General features: G+C 37.1%; 2 protein-coding genes across 2 annotated transcripts; both read right to left on the bottom strand.

The window, feature by feature from the left end:
* Nucleotides 1-99: 99 nt before the first annotated feature.
* Nucleotides 100-6,221, bottom strand: LOC121327034 (integral membrane protein 2C-like). The gene is made up of 6 exons (XM_041270808.1): nt 5,972-6,221; nt 4,387-4,524; nt 3,764-3,952; nt 2,713-2,823; nt 2,000-2,150; nt 100-1,422 (listed from the first exon to the last, which is right to left on the bottom strand). Exons 1-6 carry the CDS (start codon nt 6,071-6,073, stop codon nt 1,331-1,333), a joined length of 783 nt encoding a protein of 260 aa, XP_041126742.1. The 5' UTR covers nt 6,074-6,221; the 3' UTR covers nt 100-1,330.
* Nucleotides 6,222-8,292: 2,071 nt separating this feature from the next.
* On the bottom strand, nt 8,293-23,174 carry LOC121327164 (calcium-binding protein 39). The gene is made up of 9 exons (XM_041271013.1): nt 23,070-23,174; nt 19,196-19,356; nt 16,142-16,306; nt 15,244-15,362; nt 13,276-13,444; nt 13,009-13,068; nt 11,050-11,115; nt 10,542-10,685; nt 8,293-10,145 (listed from the first exon to the last, which is right to left on the bottom strand). The coding sequence occupies exons 2-9, from the start codon at nt 19,307-19,309 to the stop codon at nt 9,957-9,959; spliced, it is 1,026 nt and encodes a 341-aa protein (XP_041126947.1). The 5' UTR covers nt 19,310-19,356; nt 23,070-23,174; the 3' UTR covers nt 8,293-9,956.

The following is a 23,174-nucleotide window of genomic DNA, read 5'->3' as shown; positions in this document are numbered from 1 at the left end:
CACTTCATGCCCATTATTCTTCCTAAATGATATGAATGTACACAGCAGCCTGAAGTGTGAAATACATTTCCAGTACCCAGCTACAGGAAGACAACAAAGCACAAGTGGTTTCACCTTTATTCATAGATACGCCTTACTAGCAAACGAAATGTACACATCAATCTGAGGTGACCACATTATAGACATACAGTGTTTATTGTTCCCTTATGACAGCAGTTACTTTAGTTCAACACAGAACCAAGGCTTTTCATGATCTTAGAAAACATACTTAGAATGCAGGATTCGATAAGATAAATACATGCAGTCCAAAAAAAAAAAAAAAAAAAAAAAGTATGATTTACAGCGAACAAGATTAGTTGACTTAAAAAGCAGATACAAGGCTTAAATTTAAACAACACTGGTGAATGTGTACAGCTATTCTCCCCTTGGCTATCGGAGAATTGACAGCATTGCTGAAGTAATGTGATAGCATCAATGGGATTCAAAGATGGATTAGGACTCTATATATATATATATATATATATATATATATATATATATATATATATATATATATATATATATTGATATACTCTATATTTTCAAATAAAAACTGCACTTTGGCTGTAAGGATGCTGGATTGTTCCTGCAGCTGTTTTACAGATATATTTTTTATTTTTTTAATCACAGGTACATGTTTGCAACTTAACACCTTGCAGCAGATTGTCTGAATGCTTCTCTTTTACTTGGATTTAGTCATCCGCTATAGAAATGGAGACATGACTCCTATTGCAGAGCAGTTTTACCCATCCTAGGGAATACAAATGTGATTAGCCACAATGTACAGGTGTGTCTGATTAAACTCCTAGTAAAACCAGGAATGGATCAAACTGCTATGCAATGGGGGCATCATTTCTATCACTCAGCTATGCATCAAAACAGAAAGAACCTGTTAATTGAACAATAGGAAACAATGCTTTTCCCTCATTTGTAATCTGTACACAATTTTTTTCACTTTGCTTGTTATTATATTAACCTGATGTCGCTGAATGACACATTGCTACTTGCTGTGTTAATCAAAGGGCAGCCTAAAAAGTCCTGTGACATTTCCTGGGGTTTACTTTCGCACACTGTATAAAATACAAGCTTGTAATGGACTGTGCAAGTTTAAGAGGGAAAGGTGTCCATGTTCATTACCTACCAAAGATAAACTGGAGCTGTACAGGACAAAGTCATGACAGGGACCGGTCAGTTTGACACTTAAAATGAACGTTCAGCTTTACATGTAAGAAAAGAGGGCTACAGTGTGCAGAGGTGGCGCCAAGCAGGGAGATACTCATTACGAAGGTCCTCAGGCCTGATCACAGATGCGAGTTTCCACCACAAAGGTGTTCTCAAGGTGCCGGATGCTGTGGCAGTTATGCTCCTTACGCTTGTTGATGCCTGTGGAAAGAAATGGAAAAACTGAAGCGCAGAATTGGCGCAACTTAAAATGTACCATTAAATAGGTCTGCAGGAACCGGGCTTATTGAAAAAAAAAAAACATCTACAAAAAAAACAATCTACAACCTGATCACTTTATTATACTGTGGCAACAAGGAGCATGTGGTTTCATCTTTCTTGCTTAGTAAATAAGGGAACCCACCTGCTACAAAAGGCCCATGCAAAAGATTTTCCTGTTTTTAAAGGATTTAAAAAAAAAAAAAAGTTTGCTGGATAGTTTCTGCAACTTTCTCCATTGCTGTATACTGGCAGCATTACAGTACAGCTGATAAGAGGGCCTGTCGTAATGTGTTACAGGTATAGTGGGTACTGTTACACCACTACAGACAAACATTGAATATGGTATTACACACAAACATTGATTGCTAAAAACAAAAAGAGGCAGGAAGCGCTCTCTGTGGTGCATGTCTGGCACCAAATCAGAGACCACTATGCTGCCAGTCAGCGATGCATCAGTGAAGCTGTTCCGAGCTCTGCTTCAACACACTGCACAAGCTAATCAATGAGCATTTCTTACGTCGTCTGCTGCTCCTGTGCTTCAGTCTGTAGGTCTCCTTCCCGCCACACAGTCGGTCAATGAACACCCCCAGCTGTTGCACACTGTAGACCTGTCCCACCACGACCATCTCCTCCTGGATGATGTAGGTCTGAGGGAGGTAGGTTCCCCTCTGTGGAGACAGAGGTGTGGGTTTCAATGCTGTACCAAGCTCACCTTTGCAATTATCTTTTGTAAGACATCCCACCTTCACTGTTGAGCTGGGGTGGCACTTCCACACAGTAAATCAGATAGGGTACAATGAATCACGCATAACAACTAAAATACTGCTATTAATAACAAATATTAACAACAAGTTGGTTTATTTAGTGTTGGGGGGAAAAAAAAAGAGACCTTTTACATGATTCAGCTGCAGTATTCTTTTTATCTGTCTAGAGAAAACATTACTCAAGGCAAAGGTACACAAAGCCAAGCTTCTCAAACCAGACTACTCACAAAGTACATTTCCAACTTGATTATTTTCATTACCGTGGATACTTTTTTTTTCCTTTTCTGAAAAATAAATAGTAAATAGCTTTGAGAAAGTAACCCTAACCCAAACTGTTTTCACACCAGGATGGTGTTGGTTGACTATATTCTTTAGTAATGCAGTCTCCTGTGCTGGTTACCTCCTTATGAGAACAGCTCACAGCTCTGCCCATGTATCACCAGCACTGTTCATACTCAGAACCTACCCTGACATTAACCAGCAGGTCCCGGAGGTTCTGTGGTGGCATCACTATGGAGGTATTGAGTTCTATGATGTAGCACTTGTCCAATGTAATGTCATAGTAAGCTGTCAAACCCTGAAAAACAAAGAAAATGTGTACTGCAAAATGAAGGGGGACAGCATACCAGCACCCAACCATCACAGCTTACTCTCCCAAAGCAACCAGCACTTATTTTTGCTGGCTCATCAGCCAGAGCTGCTGTTTAGTATTACTCTGCAATTGTTTTTGGTAAATTGTTTTGTATTTCATTTGCATTCTTCCTAATTGTGATCCAGAAAGCAGTTTTGTTTGTTTGAGCTCAGGCCATCAGCCAGATTGCAATATCAAGTAGAACAAATATTGCAACTGTGACTGCAAATACATCACACATAATTGTTCAGCAAATCCTTGACCAGCTTCAATCACATCAAGGTGCAGTACTGTTGCACACAGACAAAGGGTTAGGCAACAGGCACAAATACAGCCGCTTATCTAGCCAATCAAGAATGTGTGGCAATGTATGTATCATATACATTATATTACCAAATTGCTAAATGTTGGTATGGCTGCAGAAGAAGCTACAGGGAATGCAAAGATGAAACTAGAAACAGGAATTTATGGGAACAAACACAAAGCATTCCCACAGGCATAAGGTTAAGGGAAACAGCATGGTCTGTCAGCATGAAGTCAAATGAATATATGAACACAAATTAGGGTGTGTGAACTATGCATCAGCTGCAGAGTCACTTACAATAATGTCTCATCTGAAAGACGGAGCACAAGGAGGGCTCAGGGTCACACTGAGTCAATGAGTGAACCAGGGACCTCCTGGTTACAAGCCCTTCTCTTTAATCATATAATGAGAGGTTAGAATTCTGTTAACTGGCAATGCTGTGAATCATGTAGCTATCATAGACAAACCATAGTGTTGAAACAGGGTTCAAATATCGCCCATGCACTACAGCACAGCGAAGCAGCAGAACACTGTTTGCAGTTCCTCCTGAAGCGCACGTGTGCTACCATTACACCTGCTCACCCTGTGGAAGTCGTGGATAATGTCTGCCGCATCACTTCCTCCGAAATGAGGCACTGGGACATTAATCTGCTCGTAATTGTCCTCCAGATTGATCTCCACGCTCTCCTCCAGTTCCTGCTGTCTCCTGAAGGGGGCGTAAACAGCGTCTTCGTACAGAACCCTGCACTGGAACAAGTTCTCCCGGGGAAGCTGTTTGGAATGAGAAGACAAGAAGATACAAGCAGAACTGTGAAGATATTGCAGGCTCATATTCACCCATAGGGCCATATATTACTAGAGTGGCTGAGAGTTCCACCTGTGCACTTATGAGGTGAGCAAGTCCGGCTAACATTTCAGTCAAATTCATTAAACTGCTAAAACTTCAGTTTATTTAGATGTGGATAAATGTTAATGATTTAGCAAGGCTAATGCCATCACAACAATGCATGCATTCACAGCGATTTGGCATAATTGAGACTTTTGACTCAGACAGTGGTGAAATTACAGGCATTTCAGGAGTATTTTTAACATTAGGTAGATAGATTAAGTTTACAATTAGGCTTGATTAAAATTCAAAGGCAGACCACTAGGGGCATGCAATTGTAATTTGTGCCCCCAGACTATTCTTAAGGGATGTCACTTACCTGATTGACGTAATAGTATCTGTAGAAATATATGGATGCCAACACCAGACCTGACATTAACACAATCGAGCCAAAAGTCATGCAGCAGAGTCCACTGACAGCAGCCTTCCTGGTGCGCACTGGGACAGAGAGCTCCTCCTGCAACAAAACATTCAATCACAGAACAGCAGGGGAGCACAAACACAGAGAATTCCACAGGGTTTTTTTTTTTTTATCAAGAACGAGAAAATCTGCTCTAATGGGGAAGCAGGGAAATGTTTTTTGGAAGCAAAAGCTGAGAGGCTAAGCAATGGCGAATGGAACGCAATGATTTTAACGGTATGATGCAAGCAAAAAACAACTCAGTCGCAGGTACGATCAGGTTATTTCTTGTCCTGGATTTATTGCCTATGCACTTGCTGCACGCCAAGTTCTTGGTCTTCTTGTTCTGATGGGAACTGATCTTTACAGCTAACAGACCCCACAAATGTTCTGTATTGTATCTACTATAGTGAATCTTCTTCTTGGCCTGCATTATTTTTGCTTGCTGTTTATGATATTCTCCCCCCCCAAGCATTATTGCAAAATATTTTTAAATACTTTGCAACAGCAACCTTTGCAGCTCGCTTAAAAAGGGCATTGGAGCTCAAGTTAAGGTTTTTAAACAAAGAATCAGACCCTCTACAAAATGCAATTCATAGACTGCGCTGAATCTTTCAGCCAATCAGAGCGAACGTTTCGGCTTCGGTATTCCACGACTCATCGCGGACAAACACTGCTAACGACATCAAACGTGCCACACTCCACACTCCACACTCCGTGTTTACTGCGCCGTACTCTCCGTTTCAGCACGATTGACGTCACCTGCTTTACAAACTGTTTTGTTCAGGCGTGCGTGGTTTCCACTTGTGTGCACGGTAGCGGTCACAAGCCGGTCTTTCCTGTTTGTTTACATTGCCTATGATGTAGTTTCGATTTCAGGCACACGGGCTGCCATGCCCTGACCTCTCCCTTTAATTAACTTTAATTAACACACGTTTAGCTGCTTCGATTCTGACAAAACATAACATACTTAGCCTATATCCTCACCTCAGCTCCTAAAGTGTTAATTTCCAATACAAAACAGCATAATTTCACCGTGCAATACAATGTAAAAAGTGTGAAACACAGTACTTTTTTTTTTTTTTTTTTTTTTTTACCAAATACAAATACAATCTCTACATAAATATACTGTAAAAAATGCAGTCCATGTTACAACTAGTATCTGTAAAAAGACACATGAAATTCTCATTTAATGTAAAAAATAATTTTACATAATCGCGTCGTACTTGCAAAGACAACATACAAAACATAACCTTTAGTTACGCTTATACTCCAAACCATATTGTTCAGTAAACGAGAAAATGAAATCCACAATAGCAGATGTTTTAATCACACGACCTAAGCCGCTCCTCTCCGGACGACCTTATAGCGTTGTTTTCCTGTCTGTTGTACTGTTTCTGGTAAGCGATGAACTGGAGAGGTTGTTATAAAAAATAACACATATTCCGGGATAATACTAATGATTTTGTGTCCAATAATGTACGTATTGGAAAGTGTATCTTACGTGCTGTTGTTCAAGTGGTACCACTATCTCGGTTTTATCCGCATCTTGTTCATCCTTCTCAGATTTCTGAGCACCACCATGCTGGAAAGTGATCTTTCCCATTTCTGTATTTGAATGTTTAGATGTTCCGGTAATTTGATTTGGTTTTGCTGCGGTAAATACAGGTCGAGCCTTCACTGATATATTCTGCCCTCCTTTCCTTCTCTCTCGAATTTTGCTTCCTGGCTCTGATCTGCTGGAAGTCTCTCCCCCCCCCCTTAAAGAGACAAGAATATTTTAGAAAGAAATCAGTAAGTCAGTGAGGTGTGTAGCAGGTGAGACTTATTTACATAGAGCACATTCACCTTCCGCTAATAAAGACACTACTACTACAACTACTAATAAAATAAATAAAAAAAACAATATAATATTCTGCATTGTCAGAAATCAAATCTTTACATATAAAAAGATATGTAAACTATATATGTTACGCATAAGAAACTGTGACAACACCACATAATCATCACGCATATGCACAGCGGATCACGTGTCTTACACCTGGTTCTGGGTATGAGAAAGTGTAAAAGTACCAGAGCTGTGTTCAGGCTTCAGAAAAGCAACCTGTGTTGACAGCAATGAAAAGATCATCTTTCACTGAATATAGTCTGTATGTAGGACAAAACAGAACTATTTATAACATGTTGCCCTAATTGTATTTTTTTACATATGAAAGGTACAATGCAAAATGTATTTCAATTTAAGAACATCAGTGGAAGCTTTATAATGCTTTCTAGTATCAGAAATTCTGCCAGCTAAGAGGTAGGCTCCTCTGACTGCTCTAAATGGCACTTAATCAATTACAATTACATTCTGGGTAGACAGAGAAAATGCTGGTTGGTTATTACTTTTAAATTGTATTTTCGATTGGCAGCATCCTGCCAGGTTAGAAACCACATACATTGCTAAAGCTAGTGTCGAACTGGATCTGTTGAAAACATTAACCTGCGTGGTTAGCCTTAAATAGCAGTGCTAACGCCTACCTATATTACAAAGCTAATCACAGTCAGTATACCGACAATAATGAAAAACAGCATAGACATTCATAATTAAAAGCAACATTGAACTAAAACACTGGTGAAAGTAAATGTAAACACATTTTTTTTTCTTAATTATATAAAATGAGTATGAGTTATTTGTGCCACAATTGCACATTTCCGCTATAGACCGAGAACCCTCACCTTCGAAGGATACGTTTCAATTTGAGTAAACAGCATAGTCCGGTGAAATGGCAGAACCAGGGACATGCAGTATAGCACTGTTTTCATGCAGGGTTACTTCTGGGATGATCAATACAATTTTGGTATCTATGATCCATTCCTCTTTTTAATAATATATTTTAAAATAATAATATGAAACAGCCCAAGATTGCAACCAATGTGGTTGCAAAACTGATGTAATCACGAGAACCAGCTTAATCAAAAGAATATTGTAATTGTGTGCCAAATGTGTGTGGTTTGTCACTGGTATAAACATTTGCAGCAGTGAAATGTTTATTTTTACTGGACAACACCTATAATGGAAGTTGATTGGGTAAAATGGAATACAGCTGTAACCCAAATGTGAAGACACTATCTCAACGTGGCTGGTTGTTTTTATCATCCAAAATCACGACCATAATACTTGAGCCTTAAGACACTGCTGGAAACCTCTACAAACATAGCAAGACTAACCCAAAGCATCTGTAGACCCAAGGGAGAGTATGAAGCTATGTTCACCTTATTATGAAAAATAAAACACAGAAAATAGACAAAAATAAAAAAAATGAATGTTCAATGTATTCAAAATTTTGTTGTTTTTTTTTTTTTTTTTTGGAGGATTGGGAAGCCAGATTGTTTGACAATAATTGGAATTTTCTTAATAGACATGAAATGCTTTTTTTTTGGTGGATCACACAACTGCAAAGCAGACTTTAATATAAATTACATTTCTTTGCTGCCAGACTCCACTACAAGAGTTTTGTGAATATTCTCCAGTTACCCTTTTAATTTGCAGATTTTATATGCAAATTGCAAAAAAAGTTCATCGAAATGTTTAAATAAATTTATAATATTATATATATAAAGTATATATATATATATATATATATATATATATTATATAATATATATATATATATATATACTATATATAAATTATATAAAGTCCTTGATGATCCATCTTTCGTACCCCGTAAAGATTTACTTTAACATTTCAGGAAAGGCTCTAGGTAGAAAGCATGGGGCATTTCTAATGAACACATTTTGTTCATTTCTATTTCAGTTACATTATGTCAGTGGGGTTCACAAAAATAGGAAAATTTTTGTGATTTTATTTTATTTATTTTTTTAATATATATGTTTGTATTTCTATTCTAAACAGCACTCAGAAGTTAAAACTATAAGTTTGTTTTAGGTTGCACTGAATTTTCCAATGTTTACGGCAACAAAGAATGTACTTAGTATGTAGCTTTTAACTTTCTTTTTGGCACCTTCACTTTACAAAGCATATTGAAGAAAATCTATTAAATAAAGCCAAAGAAACAACTTCATAAATATGTAAGACTGGCAAAAATGTAATCTGGTTTTGAAACTGGTAAAAAAAAAAAACTTTTTGAAAAACCCACTTTCATTATGAACATTAGGTGCATTTAGACACAGTAAAGTAGCTTAAACTGTGTAATATATATCTAAACAGACATTTTAAATACCTTATTATTGCTGGTGCTGAAATGAATGCATCTTACTACCCATTAGGAAACAAACAATTGTACTGGAATCTTTAAAACGTCTCAAATGTTTAGGACATACTATAGAAATATTCTCAGCCACTGTCATTGTTTACTACTGGAGAATTGACATTTTTCTGAAGGCCAATTAAAATCATAAAAAGGAATAATAAATTAATTTTCAGTTGGGCTTGGTTTTAGCCTCGTTAGAATCCAATCGATGAGGTTTTAGTTCTTAATATTAACCTGTCTGGAGTGACGGAACTTTCTTTAATGCTGCACTACTTTATATTATTGTGAGATACAGAAATATTCAGTCATATATGCGCAGTCATTTTGAAAAAAAAAACAAACTAAAAACTAAAACCTCAATATTAGGTTAATAGTTACATACTAATACAATAACATTCCTCTGCTGTACAAATTAATATCTTAAGCAGAAATGAGCTAGTTATGTACAAAGGTAACCAGCAAACATCTGTAACGAAACGCAAAAATTACTGCTCTTGCTACTTTTTGAAAACGTGTTCAATAAAAATAAACAAAATTAGCTCAGCTTACATACTGTCAAATCTCATCACCTGCAAATAATTCTATAAAGCAATAGGCATATGCACATTTTCATTTTCATTCACATCCATGAAGGTTCATTTTGTAACTCATTTTAAGAACAAACATTTTTTTCTTTTATAAAACTTAAGTCTGTAGTTGCATGTTCCCCATCCAATTACGATAAAGCAAAATCTTTTTACATTTTTAGATTAACGCATACATACATTTGTATGTATTTTAATACTGTAATGCACGTGCATTAAGGTCAGCACAGATCACAGCTGTACTCCACACTCAGCAAAAGAAAGCAGGGGGCAAATATACTGATAAACCATCAGATTTTAAAGGCATGCAACCTTTCAAATTCAACTGCCGGAATCCTTCCTTTACAAACCCACGCTATAATCTGTTTGTGTGCTTTAATGAAGGTACTAGAAAACACTTAAAAAAAAAAGTTTGCAAGTTGCATTGTTTGAATGAGAAAATACTTCAGTAATAAGTCCACACTGTGTTCTAATGTGCAAGAAAGCAGTAGTTTTATCTTGAACCCAAAAAAACATAAGAAAAAAAAATGTTCATTGAACAGCAGACTAGCAGGAATACTCCTCATGAATTGAAGGGTGCTTAATGTTCAAAACCTAACAGTAGTTGCTGATTTTACAGTTGTAGTTTCGGTTAATAAATGAAGGTTTATGCTTCCTGTGGTGCTGGTCTCTTCAAATCCCTGATTTGTTTCACCAAGTAGGTCTTTTCATCATTGAATTGTTCATCTTCGGTCCTGTCGTTCTGGAACTTGCTAAGAAACTCAATAAGTTTTGTCTGATTCTTCAGCAAAATATCTAAGATGGGCTGGGTCTTGTTGGGATTGGCTACAAACACCTGTAAAAACAACACGGGAAAGTGAAACTAAATGATCCACATAAAAAGCCATATGAATTTTGGTAAGATGAAAACCAATTGGATGAATAAATGGTTATGCCATCATGGTTAAAACAATGTCATTACGAGTCAAACAGAGGACTTTGAGGCTCTGGTGCCCTCTTGTGCCAAAAATAAATAAAAATAATAAAAACTGCTGGAAACATCTAACAACAAACTTGTGGCAGAATTCTGCTCAGGTGAAAATGACTACTGGAAACACATTTTAATGTATTCAATTTGAAATGTAACCCATCCAAAAAGTTTGCAAGTTGCATATATATAACACAAGCACACACATGAACTGACTACTTTAATTGCTCCCATTTGTATTCCCTGAAAGATGCTGATTGGTACCTTGAAGACGTGGAAGGCCTCAAACTGGATATTGCGACTCTTGTCTCTTAGAAGGTTCATCATTAATTTCAGATTCTCTGGCTTGCTGATGTACTTGGTCATAATTGTGAAATTGTGTCGATCTAAAAGGAGCTCACCAAGCAACTGAAAAACAAGAAGAATGGGAACTTTAACAACCAAACCAGTTTGTTTATTCATTCACTGAATTCATTAAAAAGCATCACACAGGTCAAATCTTTCCTCGCTACAAACCTAAATACGCTTTTTGTGCTGGCTAACATGTATTCTTTTCTCACCCGCAGAGAAAGACTAACGCTCCACACAGAGATGCCACAGCCTGACGTGTGCTTTGAACGTAATCTTACACCAGAGTGGTCTACTGGATAGAAGGAAGCAGGCTGGATCCTAGAGTTCAAACCTCAGCCCACCCACTGCCTAATGGTGTGTCCTTAGGCAAGTGCCACACAACCATACAGAGGACTTGAGAAAAAGAACAGGATTACAGTACCTTCAGAGACTGCCTTTTTGTCACGTAGTTTTCTGAATGGAGTAGTTTCTCATATTCACTAAAGAACTGTTATGAGAAAGAAAAACAGAAGACAAAAAGGAGGAATACATTTAACATCATTGCACATACAGATACTATAGTACACATTCAACAATGAGAAAACTAATCTGTCACTTTTATATTTTGGCTTTATAATATACAGGCACCTCCAAAATTATTGGCACCCTTGATAAAGATGAGCAAAAAAGGCTATATAAAATAAACAACACAGGTAATGAGCTATATTTTATGCTCAAAAATATGGGAAAACTATATTCTTTTATACTAATGCAATTGCTCAGAAAAATATTACTTAAATTTTTTTTTTTTTTCTCAAAAAAATTATTGGCACCCCTAAAGATTCTTATAAATATAAATCAAACAAAATTAAATCTGCATTAACATTCTCCTTTTTTTTTTTTTTTTTTTTTAAGTACATCTTAGTATTAGGGAACTCTATTGTGGCCTTCCATGGCTTCCTGTTTCACTGGGGTGTAAAAATGAGCTAACATGCAATTGTCATCCATCACCATGGGGAAAGGCAAAGAACTCACAAATGAAAAGAGATAAACGGTTGTTGACCTTCATAAATCAGGCAATAGGTACAAAAAATTGCTAAAAACCTAAATATACCACTTGCCACTATTAGGGCAATAATTAAGAAGTTCAAAACCAGTGGAACAGTGCTAAATCTGCCTGGTAGAGGACGCATGTGCATCTCACCCCCACGCACAGCGAGGAAGATGGTTCAGGAGGTAAAAGAAGAATCCAAGGGACACAGTTGCAGAATTACAGAACTTGGTTGCATCTTGGAGTCACCAAATCTACAATTAGATGCCACCTCCATGCCAATATGCTACTGGAAAGGTTGCCAGAAAAAAGCCTGTATTGAGAGCAACCAACAAATGTGAGTGCCTGGAGTTTGCTAAACGTCATTGACACTTTGATTGGAACCAGGTGCTGTGGTCAGATGAGACGAAAATAGAGCTCTGGCCACGCACACCAGCAGTGGGTTTGGCGTCGAAAGAAGGATGCGTATGCAGAAAAGAACCTCATACCTGCTGTAAAATATGGTGGTGGATCTTTGATGTTATGGGGCTGTTTTGCTTCCACTGGTCCTGGGGCCCTTGTTAAGATCAACGGCATCATGAACTCATTTTAGCCAAAAACCTGGTTGCCTCTGCCAGGAGGCTGAAACTTGGCCGCAAGTAGATCTTCCAGCAAAACAGTGACCCCAAGCACACATCAAAATCCACAAAGAAATGGTTAATTGACCACAAAATCAACATTTTGCAATGGCCACCGCCAGTCTCCGGACTTGAATCCCATTGAAAACCTGTGGTTTGAATTGAAGACGGCAGTTCATAAGCACAGACCGAAGGATATGGAAAGATTCTGTATGGAGGAATGGTCTAAGATCCCTTCCAATGTGTTCTCGAACTTCATGAAAAATTATAGAAAAAGGCTCAGTGCCGTTATCCTTGCAAGGGGAGGGCGCACAAAGTACTGAAAACAAGGGTGCCAATAATAAAACACAATTTTTTTGGAAATAAATTTATAATTTGAGAAATGTGTAAGTTTGGTTGATTCCCTTGAATCATTAAAAAAGTACAATATATTCCACATGTTACAATATAGTTGTTATATAAAATTACAATATAGCTCATTACCTGTGTTTATTTTATACAGCCTTTTTTGCTTATCGTTATCAAGGGTGCCAATAATTTTGGAGGTGCCTGTTTTTATTTATTTATTATATATATATATATATATATATATATATATATATATATATATATATATATATATATATATATATATATATATATATATATATACACACACACACACACATATTATATATATGTAAAAAAAAAAGTACACAAGCAGTCAGATCCTCCATTGGTTTCCACTACTTACTCTGTCATAATGTTGTTCCAAGAATTCTGCACTTAGTAGCTTGTGTCTTGTAAGTAAATCCTTTAAAAAAATGTATAATTGCATATCAGTATTTAAATTACTCCGTTCATAATTTTTTTAGCACAAGTTATTTAAGGTGGTGGGGGATGTACATGTTTTCAGCAATACTGAACACTGCAATATGTAACCACGTAGAAAAGGCTTAAAACACACACACACTGTCTGCACCAAACAAAGCTGAGTGTGTATTTTTATACCCTAACTTACTTTAAACGTGGCAAACGCATCAGACGCAATATCGAATGTTGACAATTCCACATATCTGAAGAAATCGTAGAACTGCTCAGAGCACAGGATGACTTTAGCCAGTGGTTCGTGTCTGATGCATTCCCTCAGCATTATACCACAATTCAAAGCAATTTCAGGAGATTCGTATCTGTGGAAATAAAGATCAATAAATATAAAAACCATGAGATCGCTTGAGTAAAGAAAAGGAAATAAGTTTTTTTATATTGTACTTTAAATACAGGTATTTATGGAAACCCAGATTTGCAATGTGAACTGTCTGACAACAAACATGAAATGTATAAAAAGATGCATATTAATGCATATCTACTTGACCTATGTGCCATCAAGCTAGTTCTAGATAAGTTAAATGGGTCATGAAGAAGGCGGGTTGGCATGATACTAAAACAGTCATACTGAAATTAGGCAATGGGATTTAAAAAAAAAAAAAAAAAGTGCTTTTGCTGAGGAGCCAAATTTTGTCAATCAACACCATTTTAAGATTGACAGGATAGCTGTATGACTAATTAAATAGCTACAGTGATGTTTTTTATCTAGTTGGAATTCCATAAAGACTGCTAATGTTTTAATATATTACTACACTTGGAAGAAATGGATCTTAACATCTATTGTGACCAAAACAAAAAACACTGAGATCCCATACAAAGCAATATTATTCATAATATTGCATCTATAAAGAATAGAAAGTTGTATGCAACATTGCTGTGTTCCAAAAAGTTAGTAAGTTTTGTCTGTTAAAAATCCCCAACTTCATTGTTCAGTCTGTGTGCAAAGATCAAAGATCATAGTTTTCACAAACTTTATTTAAAAAAAAAAAAAAAAAAAAAGAAGAAATAAAGTTTTTGTTAAACAAAAACAAAAGCATCCCATGCTGCTTTCATAAGGAGGATGGCATCTCCAAGAGTATGGTTTAAACATGAAGGGGCGTTACACATTATTACCTCCACATACCCCTAGATTACAATACACTAGATAACTTGTGCCAAATAATGTCCTGACAAGGTTCAACAAAACACTGTCTCTTTGGACAAAGATTGTGAAATCCTGTCATTTTCATGTTCCGGGAGATTTTGACACCGACCTGGACTAAGAAATGTCTTAACAAGTTTCCTCACAATTGGATAAGTGGTTCTCCGTGTATAACGTAAACCACTTAAAAGATATAATATATATCCGCCAGTGGGGATGAACACACTGGACAAGCTTGTTACGTATCCCTCCACGACCATGCGGGTTTCCTATTACCTAGATTTCTTTCGAGACTTCTATAATTCTGAAACAACTTGCTTTTATAAATTAAGACAAGATTCCCCCCCCCCCCCCCCCCCAATTCATAATTATTTTTGAGGTATACCTTGGAATTTTTTTTTCTGCCATCCCCCTCCATGACACAAATAAAACCAGATCGTTAAAACAAAAATAAAAGGCTTCTGTTCATTTTACATTTATTGAAGTAAACGGTTACTTGTTGCAGAACAGGCTTTTCAACAACAAGGTAAAATTGATAGAATTAGGGTTAAGAAATGCTGGACTGTGAAGATGTTGTTTTTAAAGGTCTGTAACACAGGATAAAACATTCAGACCTTGTGGTAGGACATTATGTTTTCAACTGAATCAAAGTGGAAATAAAATTTAGAAAACAAGAAAATAAACAGTACATCAATAGCAACGTTCTGAAAATGCCTTTATGCGAATGAAATGACGTCTTCAAAACATTTAACAATTATTTGAATAAACTAAACTGAAAAGGTCTACACATTTAAATATGTCCCTTTAACTGTAAAATACAGTAGCACACTATTTTACTAATTTCAGTTATAAAAAAAAAATACTTGTCATGGGCCTCACAAGAATAAAAAAAAAACAAAAAAACCAAAAACACACAACTTCCTGAAAAAAAAAAAAAGTTTCAAAGACATTTGTACACACCCTTTTAACAACATGAAAAGTATGTTCTGTTGGGTGCAGATGTATTCTACCGTAGGGGTCCTTGTGCCAATCTGTCTTCTGAGAATGTTGTTGAAAATCTGAGCAACATCTTTTTTACCCTGTGGCAAAGAAGAAAAGAAAGTTATAATGCATATTGTTATCACTATTGTTCTTAGACATTTAGTATTCCTAAGCCATTCCAACAATTGCCACAGGCACATCAGGAACAGCTGTCATATAAACACCATGAACTACAGTCTGTGTATGCACACATGTCAAAATGCAAAAGAAACTTTGCCTCCATGTATCCCCAGATTCTGAAACACTAAATAAAATTGTGCTACACAACATCTTTAGAAAGTTTCATCATAACTGGATAAACGGTATGCTAGATAGGCTATATGTGCATTGTGGTCATATAGCATTTACATTATTTTTTTTACTACATGGCCCACAATAGATTAAATGTAACACTGAAATAGACGGAAGACGGCCAGCAATTTCTCTGTAATCTGTATATTTTCGGAATACATTTTGCACAATACCCTTAGAACATTTACACATCTTTAAGAATACTGAAATTGCATCTGGAGTGTTTCGAACAAGAGGAAACCTCAATACACAGATGGAGGACTTCCCATAAGTACATCTGACATTACTTTAGTAGAAGTAAAAAAAAAAACTAAAAAAAAACTATTTCTGAGGTTAATAATGAATTACAATAAAGGTAGAGTTTAAGTGTCTGTCTATCCAGTGAAGTTTAAAACAGATTACTTCAAACCGTACCTCAACCTAAAATCTCTTTCAATGACATTAATATCAACCAAGTGCAGAACGGGCAGGTTATTACAGTTAAACATGCTGTGACCAACCACTCATCTGCTGGGTTTCACCTCACCTCAAAGTCAATGAGTTGCAAGTCTGCTATTAGTGTGCTAAGGAGACCGCTGTTGTAGAGCTCCTGGGCCAACTGAGCCACTGCTTCTGTCTGAGGCTCCTTCTCATTCGTGCCATACAAGATCTCCTTCATGGCCACCAAGTTCTTTGAGACTTCTTCTGTTGCCTAACGAAAGATACAAACATTAAAACTAAAATAGTTAAACTGAAACAGAATTTTCTTAAGATTCTGTTCAATTTAAACTTGCATCCACGATTGCAACTTTTCTTCTTTTCCAAAAGTGCACTTTAAAGGTCATACATTGTTGATCGACTTGATACAGCACAGATTTTCAATCCAAAGCAACCTACGATGACCTAATGTTACCCTAGACCAACAGCTTGGAGGAGAAACCTGGACTGGACTGGATCTCAAGGGCCAGGACTGAGTACCACTGCCATAGACTAGTGATAATCAGGGTCTGTGAAACAAACAGACAGAGAACACAGTACACCCTCGTTATAACAAACATGCTGTGGTCCAAGCCTTTTGTTCGTTATAAAATCGGGGGTTCGTTAAAGCAAAAGGAACAATAAACTGTTGGAGTAAGTGAATGAGACAAGATTGTGAATACAAGTAGAATTACATGTACCTGTTTGTCTCATGTATGCAGTATTCTGCCTTTGCTTTATCCAATTTGTTAAAGAATTAAAATGCAGGACAAAAAGCAACAATCCCGAACTGAAGCTGAACTCAATATGAATCTAACATGAATCATTTCAAAGTGCACCAAATCTTAATCCAACACGCAGGAATCCCAAACTGCTATAGACGAAGGTTCGTTATTATGAAGGCCGTTATAGCGAGGGTGTACTGTATATAGGGGTAGACTCACGGAACCTGGCTAACACTAATCTGGGACTACCTTACCAAAATATGACATTAAGTTAAGATTAGGGTTAAATGGAGTCTCTGAAACCTTAGGATAGTGCACTTTTCAACTGAGATGCACCGCATTGACCTCTTCTTTCACAGCATTAGAACCCTTCCTTTGAGATTGCTTTTAATCAAATCAAACTATTACCAATGTGAACCCTATTGATTGGTTTGATTGCTCAGTGCAAAGTCTTTTCAGGTTAACAACTCCACCCCCAGGTGTCCTTTCCACCACCAGGTAAGTGTAAATCACATCCTGTGTGGGGGGCGATGAGAAACAAAACAAACATTAACTGATAGAAGTGCTGTTTTATCCATCTTCTCTCTCCCAGTTAAGGAGAGTCTCTTGGCCCATGGCAACCTCATAGCAACGTTCATTTTGTCCTCGCGCTGCAATTCCTCCGCACAGCGCGGAGAGGAATTGCGCCTTGTGGCAAGGCGGGAGGGGGCACCATTTTGCAAAGCACGAGGGGCTTGAGAACAATGCAAACCTTCAATGCACTGCAAGGAAAACACGGTAAAAGAGTAAGGCAAGAAAGAGGTTAGTTCCAATCCTTTCAACAATGCAACGATGGCACAACAAGGATTACTGCCATCCTTTCAGCTGCTGCCACTGCACACAGAGCAAAAACTACATGGTATTGTATGTTGTGTGTAATATAACTGCCTGTTTGAAAAATAAAGAAAGTAATTAACAAACCACAACAAAACTGTAAGACAAAAGGCTAGCCAATTACCCATCAGCCTTAAATGACTCTCATGAGGCAATGGTCAACGTCTGCATACTCAGCTTACAGTATCTGTAACCGAACATTACAACAATACACAAATGCTTTACCTTTTCAGGTTCCACAGTTTGAGTCCCAGTCTTGTAACTATGTCTTGCAATGCACCCACGACGAAAAACCTCTACATGCCTTACACTGCTAAAAAACGTATAGCTGAAAGAATAAGGTCATAGCCACATTACACGAAACTGCTGGCTCAAAATAACTTACTTAAATGTTCACTTAAGTTAAATAGTCAGGCCAAAGCAATTACTACAAAACAGCTTTAATTGAGGAGACTTCAATGCGGCAGCTAAAAGCCAATTCTCCTGCTGTTCAGTACATTGCCTATTGTATGTTCCCAAAGTGTCACTCTTAATAAAAGGCTCTTGATCCAGGATTTTACAGCAGTGTGACTGAAACTAAAGTTTGACCTCTGACCAGGACAGAAGCACTTCAGAGGATTTTGTTTTTGAAAGAACTGAATTTGAAAGCTAAATATTCCCCTATCCACACAATCACTGACAACGATCTTTTTGTCTGATTTAACGAAATTTAAAAATAAGTCATGCAAAGGCAATTCCAATTTCTAGAAGAACGGACAATGTTCTAGTGATCTTAAAGTCAAGCAGAAAGGCTCTAAAGTTAAACTTTTAAAAAGCTACAGTACGTGCAACCAAAACACAAACATGCTGTTTTCAGTTACAATTCTGCTATAAACAGAGAAACACCAGATTTAAACCAAGTACACGTTTCTAGACATAACTGTACACTTGATCTGAGTGGTGCAAATAAATACATTTACAAAATCACATGACCCATCTTTATAAACACTGAGGGCTGGTTCACAAAGCATTAGTGTTCCAGTAATTGCACTGAAGTCATGTGGATTCCCTGGAACGTAATCCTGCATTAATACAGCTAAGAACCGAAAAAAAAAGTGGTTACTATAACAATGAAAGAAGTAATCAGGTCCTTTGTGTGCACTGGAAAAAAGCCACATCTAGTTATACCATATAGTAGACTTTACTTCAGAATTGCCACCTTTTAAGAACAGTACATAGCCATTGAGACAGGCACAGCCGATTAACCCAGCATCTCTGAGCGTGACAAGCAAGATGAACGTGGATCTGGCACAGAGTGCAGTTACGTACATTATTATACACTGCAATGTCTCATGTGTGGCCAAACATGCAGTACAGTCAGTCAAGTTCCCTTGTGCACTGTAGTGTATGAACACTAAAAACCCATTCAAAACACACTTCTTGGTTCACTCAGAAAACAAGTTTTTATATATATATATATATATATATATATATATATATATATATATATATATATATATATATATAACCTCATAAGTTAATGGTACCTTTTCTGCCTTTTTATCCGAGATGTCTTGTTTTTCTAGTACTGCCATGCTGTCCTTCAGGTTTTTCACAATGTCTGCAGGAGACTTGTGGGACTTGCCAAAGGGGAATGGCATGGCTGGTGCTTCAGTTGGGCCTCTCTATTGAATAGCACTCTGTCCACCTGAAAAAGATGACAAACCAAGGGTTACAATTACCCAGTAGAAGCAGTGAAAAGGTCGATTGGTTTACAGTAACTGGAATGCATTTTTGTGCTTAAACTCAAAAGCCCACGCACACCGGCATGAACAACATAACTAAGAAATGAGGACAGCTACAGCAGATTTTGTAATGGGTACAACATGTTCCCCTCTGTACATATCTGTGCCCTGGCTTTGTATAAAGCTTTACTATGCTCATAATCCGTTTTCAGCTTGTGCTCATCTTTGATGAGAGTATGTCTTTGTTCACATTTATTATCTTCTCTGTGCTTGTGTGTACTATTGAAGTACACCCAGAAGACACGACAAAGAAAGGTCTACCAAGAGGAGTCATTAGCATGGTCACAGAAGCACAGTATGATAACAGATGCTTTTTAATGTCAAAATGCAATGTGTTGCTTTTTCATAGCAGTAGTACAGCAAGTGTGTTTCATAACAAAAATGTACTATCAGATAAATCTACCGATCTCAGCTAACAAATACAAAATGCACACTGCTCTGTTGAAAGGTGCAGAACAGCTGCAGGCAGGGGTTTAAAGGCAAGCACTGACTTGCTGTGCAAATTCCAAAATGTTCGACAGGTGTTTGCGGTGCCCCTGCATTCAATACGTGTGAGAACACATCCTGCCTGGTGTAGCAGATGGGAAACATTTCACTCCAGGCACACCATTTAGAATAAAAGGGCGTTCTACAGAAACAGCTAATATTGGAGCCTTATTCAATAAGGCACAACCTCACTATTGCCTGCATTTGGTTATACCAGAAAGTAAAGCATCATGATGCTTCTAACTTCCAACCTTTCTTTCAAATAATTTTAAAAACACCAACTTCTGTGAAATTTACGCTGAAGTCGAAAGCCACTGATCTTGGTATGCCTTCCTTTAATTGTACAGCACATTCTATATCAAAGACCTTTTTAAAACTGTCAAACTTTGAACTTCTATTTTAAATTTGCCGATCTATCTTTAAATAGCAAACTGAACTGTTTGCAGCCATCTGTCCAGCAGAAGAAACATTTCATTTTCAGAAAGAAAAAAAAAGACCACACTAACCAATCCTTTCAAACTGGTCTGAAAAACCCATTCATGCCTTTTAATTAGCATGTTACTCTGCTCACATATCTTCTTTCATTCATAACCCTCTCTCCCCAGCCAATTCACATGTTTGAGGCTCTCTACTGTTGACAATTCCTTAAGCATTTCATTACTGACACTAGCAGGAAGATAGACTACCGTTGTTGCTAACCTTTGAACTCGTTCACACACCCCTTTGTCCCTGCTACAGCTTTCTCCTCCATTGTGAGTTCCCATTAATTCGCAAAAAACGCAGAACAATTCAACTCTTTTTAAAAGCTTTTTGCCATACAGCATTTTTCATTAATACCTTTCACCTAAAACCCGTTCTTTTATTGTCTGAGATAAATGTAGATATGAATAAACAAATCCTGGCATACCTGCAAGATGCCAAAGCACATTAGAGCATGCATAGGCACAATTTATAGCTGTAGCCAGTATTCTGCAGGCACACATTGTCAGTGTGAGCCCTACAGCACTAAGAGGGTGCAAGCAGTGTTGTTGGCATTTTTGAAAGTAACAAGGACACACCGCAAAACCAAAATATCAATACAGTGTTCTGTGCATGAGGAAGATATGACCCAAGTTATTTAAAATCAAATAAATAACCGCTAGACCTTAGTACATATAAATGCATGTGCAGTGCACCTGGAAGATCCAAGGGCATTTTCTGGTATATTTAAAACAAAAATGACCATCAACCGTACAGGGCGTCAGCTCTAACTTTATACATGAGTCTTCAAACATGCTGAATTCTTCCAGGATCTATCCTTGTTTCTCCTGCTCTTTGTAACGTAACGTTGGCTTATCAGTAGAGATGTTATTTGCTGTTCTCTTATTATTTTATTTAATACTATCTCATTTAGTTTATCCACCACTTCCTTGTAACCAGTTTCTGTTCTATCCATGGTCAACACCACTATTCTATTCTGGGACACGAAGCACATGGAGTTCGTTAAGCCACGCTTCACCAACCTTAGTCACACATTAGCCTTTTGCTGGCTTAAAGTTTTACTTTGTTCACTCAGTCCATAATGATGGAGTTTGACTTTGAAACACATACTGTCCCTATAATATTAGCCAGCCATGCCAACTTTTGCCTACCCAGCTCTTCCACTTAACACCACATCTTCAGCATATCAAAGAAACTTGCTACTAATGAAATGATGCATGCATGCCCTGTGCATAAAACAAACCTATCAAAGCAGTTTAAAAAAAATCTTAAGGATTAAAAAAGCACTTACTTTTTTCATTCTAGAGAACATATAAACTAATAACCAAGCCAATCAATTATATTTACTGCAAAGAGCCTGCTACCAAAAAATAGCAGCAACTTTTGAAACAGCAATAAAGGTAAAACAATGCTTCTAACAGTAAATAATTTCCAACTGATAAGGCATTTATCACATACTGTGTACGAACATACAGTCTTCAGTTTAAAAACACATTGGCCCAGACAATAGGAACATATTTATCAGGTGAACATTTTCATCCCATAAACTTTTATAACATAACTTACGCGCAATATAGGCGTCTAGGTAAAAATATTAGAAAACCATAAACTACTGGTTTCTACGTCATCTCAGTTACTAGTACGAGTTGCATATGGCCTCTACACAGTTGTGATACAAATGTAGCATGCATGCATATATATATATATATATATATATATATATATATATATATATATACTATATAACTTTTTAAACAGATAAAACTGGTTACTACAATGTTTCTCCATTCCATTTTATCACTACATGTGTATTGAATTTCAGTACATCTATATTAAAGGAATAGCGTAGTGTACTGGTGCACAATTACAAGCAATGACGTGTTTTTTTTTTTTTTCTTAAATAGCAGCTATTTTGATATTGAAACAGAACATAAATACCGGGCACTCGTCCATCGTATAAAAGGCGGAGCCATCAATGTGATTACATTCAGTAGAGTCAGCGTGGGTGTCTAGTACTGCTGAAAATAACCTGGTTATTAAATAAATAAATCAATCTCAATTTACGACAGCAGATATCGTTTAATATACTGCGCACAAAGCACTGAAATCTCTGCATTTGTAGATGTTATCCTTTTGTTCAACACTGATGAACAGTAGGCCTCGCGGAACCGGGCCCTAAATTAAAATATCTGGGGGAAAAAAATCCCACTGCATCGGGTTATTTGAATCTCCTCTTAACGGAACCAAAATTTCAGGACCCTTTGCACTTTAGTTCCGCGTTATAAAATGGCATTCGGTTTTTATTAAAGCATTATGTTCGGTCTGTATGTTAACTTTTGGAGGCAATATATATATATATATTATATATCATATATATATATATATATATTATTATATATACCCATATAATATATACACACACACGCACACACACACACACACACAGTACAATTTGATCTTTCCTGAGGTGAAAGCAGCCATATCAGGACTGTGAACCTGCTGCAGAAGAAAACAAACAAAACTTCGCTCTTTGTGTTCGTGAGACAGTAAATATCTAAGAAGTCTAAAAAAACTAGCCCTTAAAAACTCTACCGGCCCTGTTATTTTTTACTGGATACTGTAGAATGGTAAAATCGTGTTGCAAACCCACCTGAGTAGAAATGTCCTGGGTGCGTGTAGTATGTGTGTATTTTGTTCTACCTCCCTTGCTCTGAATGTGTCCGGATTGCCAATGCGGGAGTGCGTCGATTTCCGC

This window comes from Polyodon spathula, chromosome 14 (genome assembly GCF_017654505.1).
Source record: "Polyodon spathula isolate WHYD16114869_AA chromosome 14, ASM1765450v1, whole genome shotgun sequence".
NCBI lineage: Eukaryota > Metazoa > Chordata > Actinopteri > Acipenseriformes > Polyodontidae > Polyodon > Polyodon spathula.
This window is presented reverse-complemented; position numbering and strand designations above follow the sequence as displayed.

Excerpts from the sequence above, each read along its gene's own strand:
- LOC121327034 (XM_041270808.1), bottom strand. The coding sequence starts at position 6,073 with ATGGGAAAGATCACTTTCCAGCATGGTGGTGCTCAGAAATCTGAGAAG. Across the intron at positions 3,953-4,386 it reads GATACTATTACGTCAATCAG|CTTCCCCGGGAGAACTTGTT; the intron begins GTAAGTGACATC and ends CATTCCAAACAG. Across the intron at positions 2,824-3,763 it reads TTATCCACGACTTCCACAGG|GGTTTGACAGCTTACTATGA; the intron begins GTGAGCAGGTGT and ends TTTGTTTTTCAG.
- LOC121327164 (XM_041271013.1), bottom strand. The coding sequence starts at position 19,309 with ATGCCATTCCCCTTTGGCAAGTCCCACAAGTCTCCTGCAGACATTGTG. Across the intron at positions 13,445-15,243 it reads CTTTTCATGTTGTTAAAAGG|ATACGAATCTCCTGAAATTG; the intron begins GTGTGTACAAAT and ends TTATTTCCACAG. Across the intron at positions 13,069-13,275 it reads ATGCGTTTGCCACGTTTAAA|GATTTACTTACAAGACACAA; the intron begins GTAAGTTAGGGT and ends ATTTTTTTAAAG.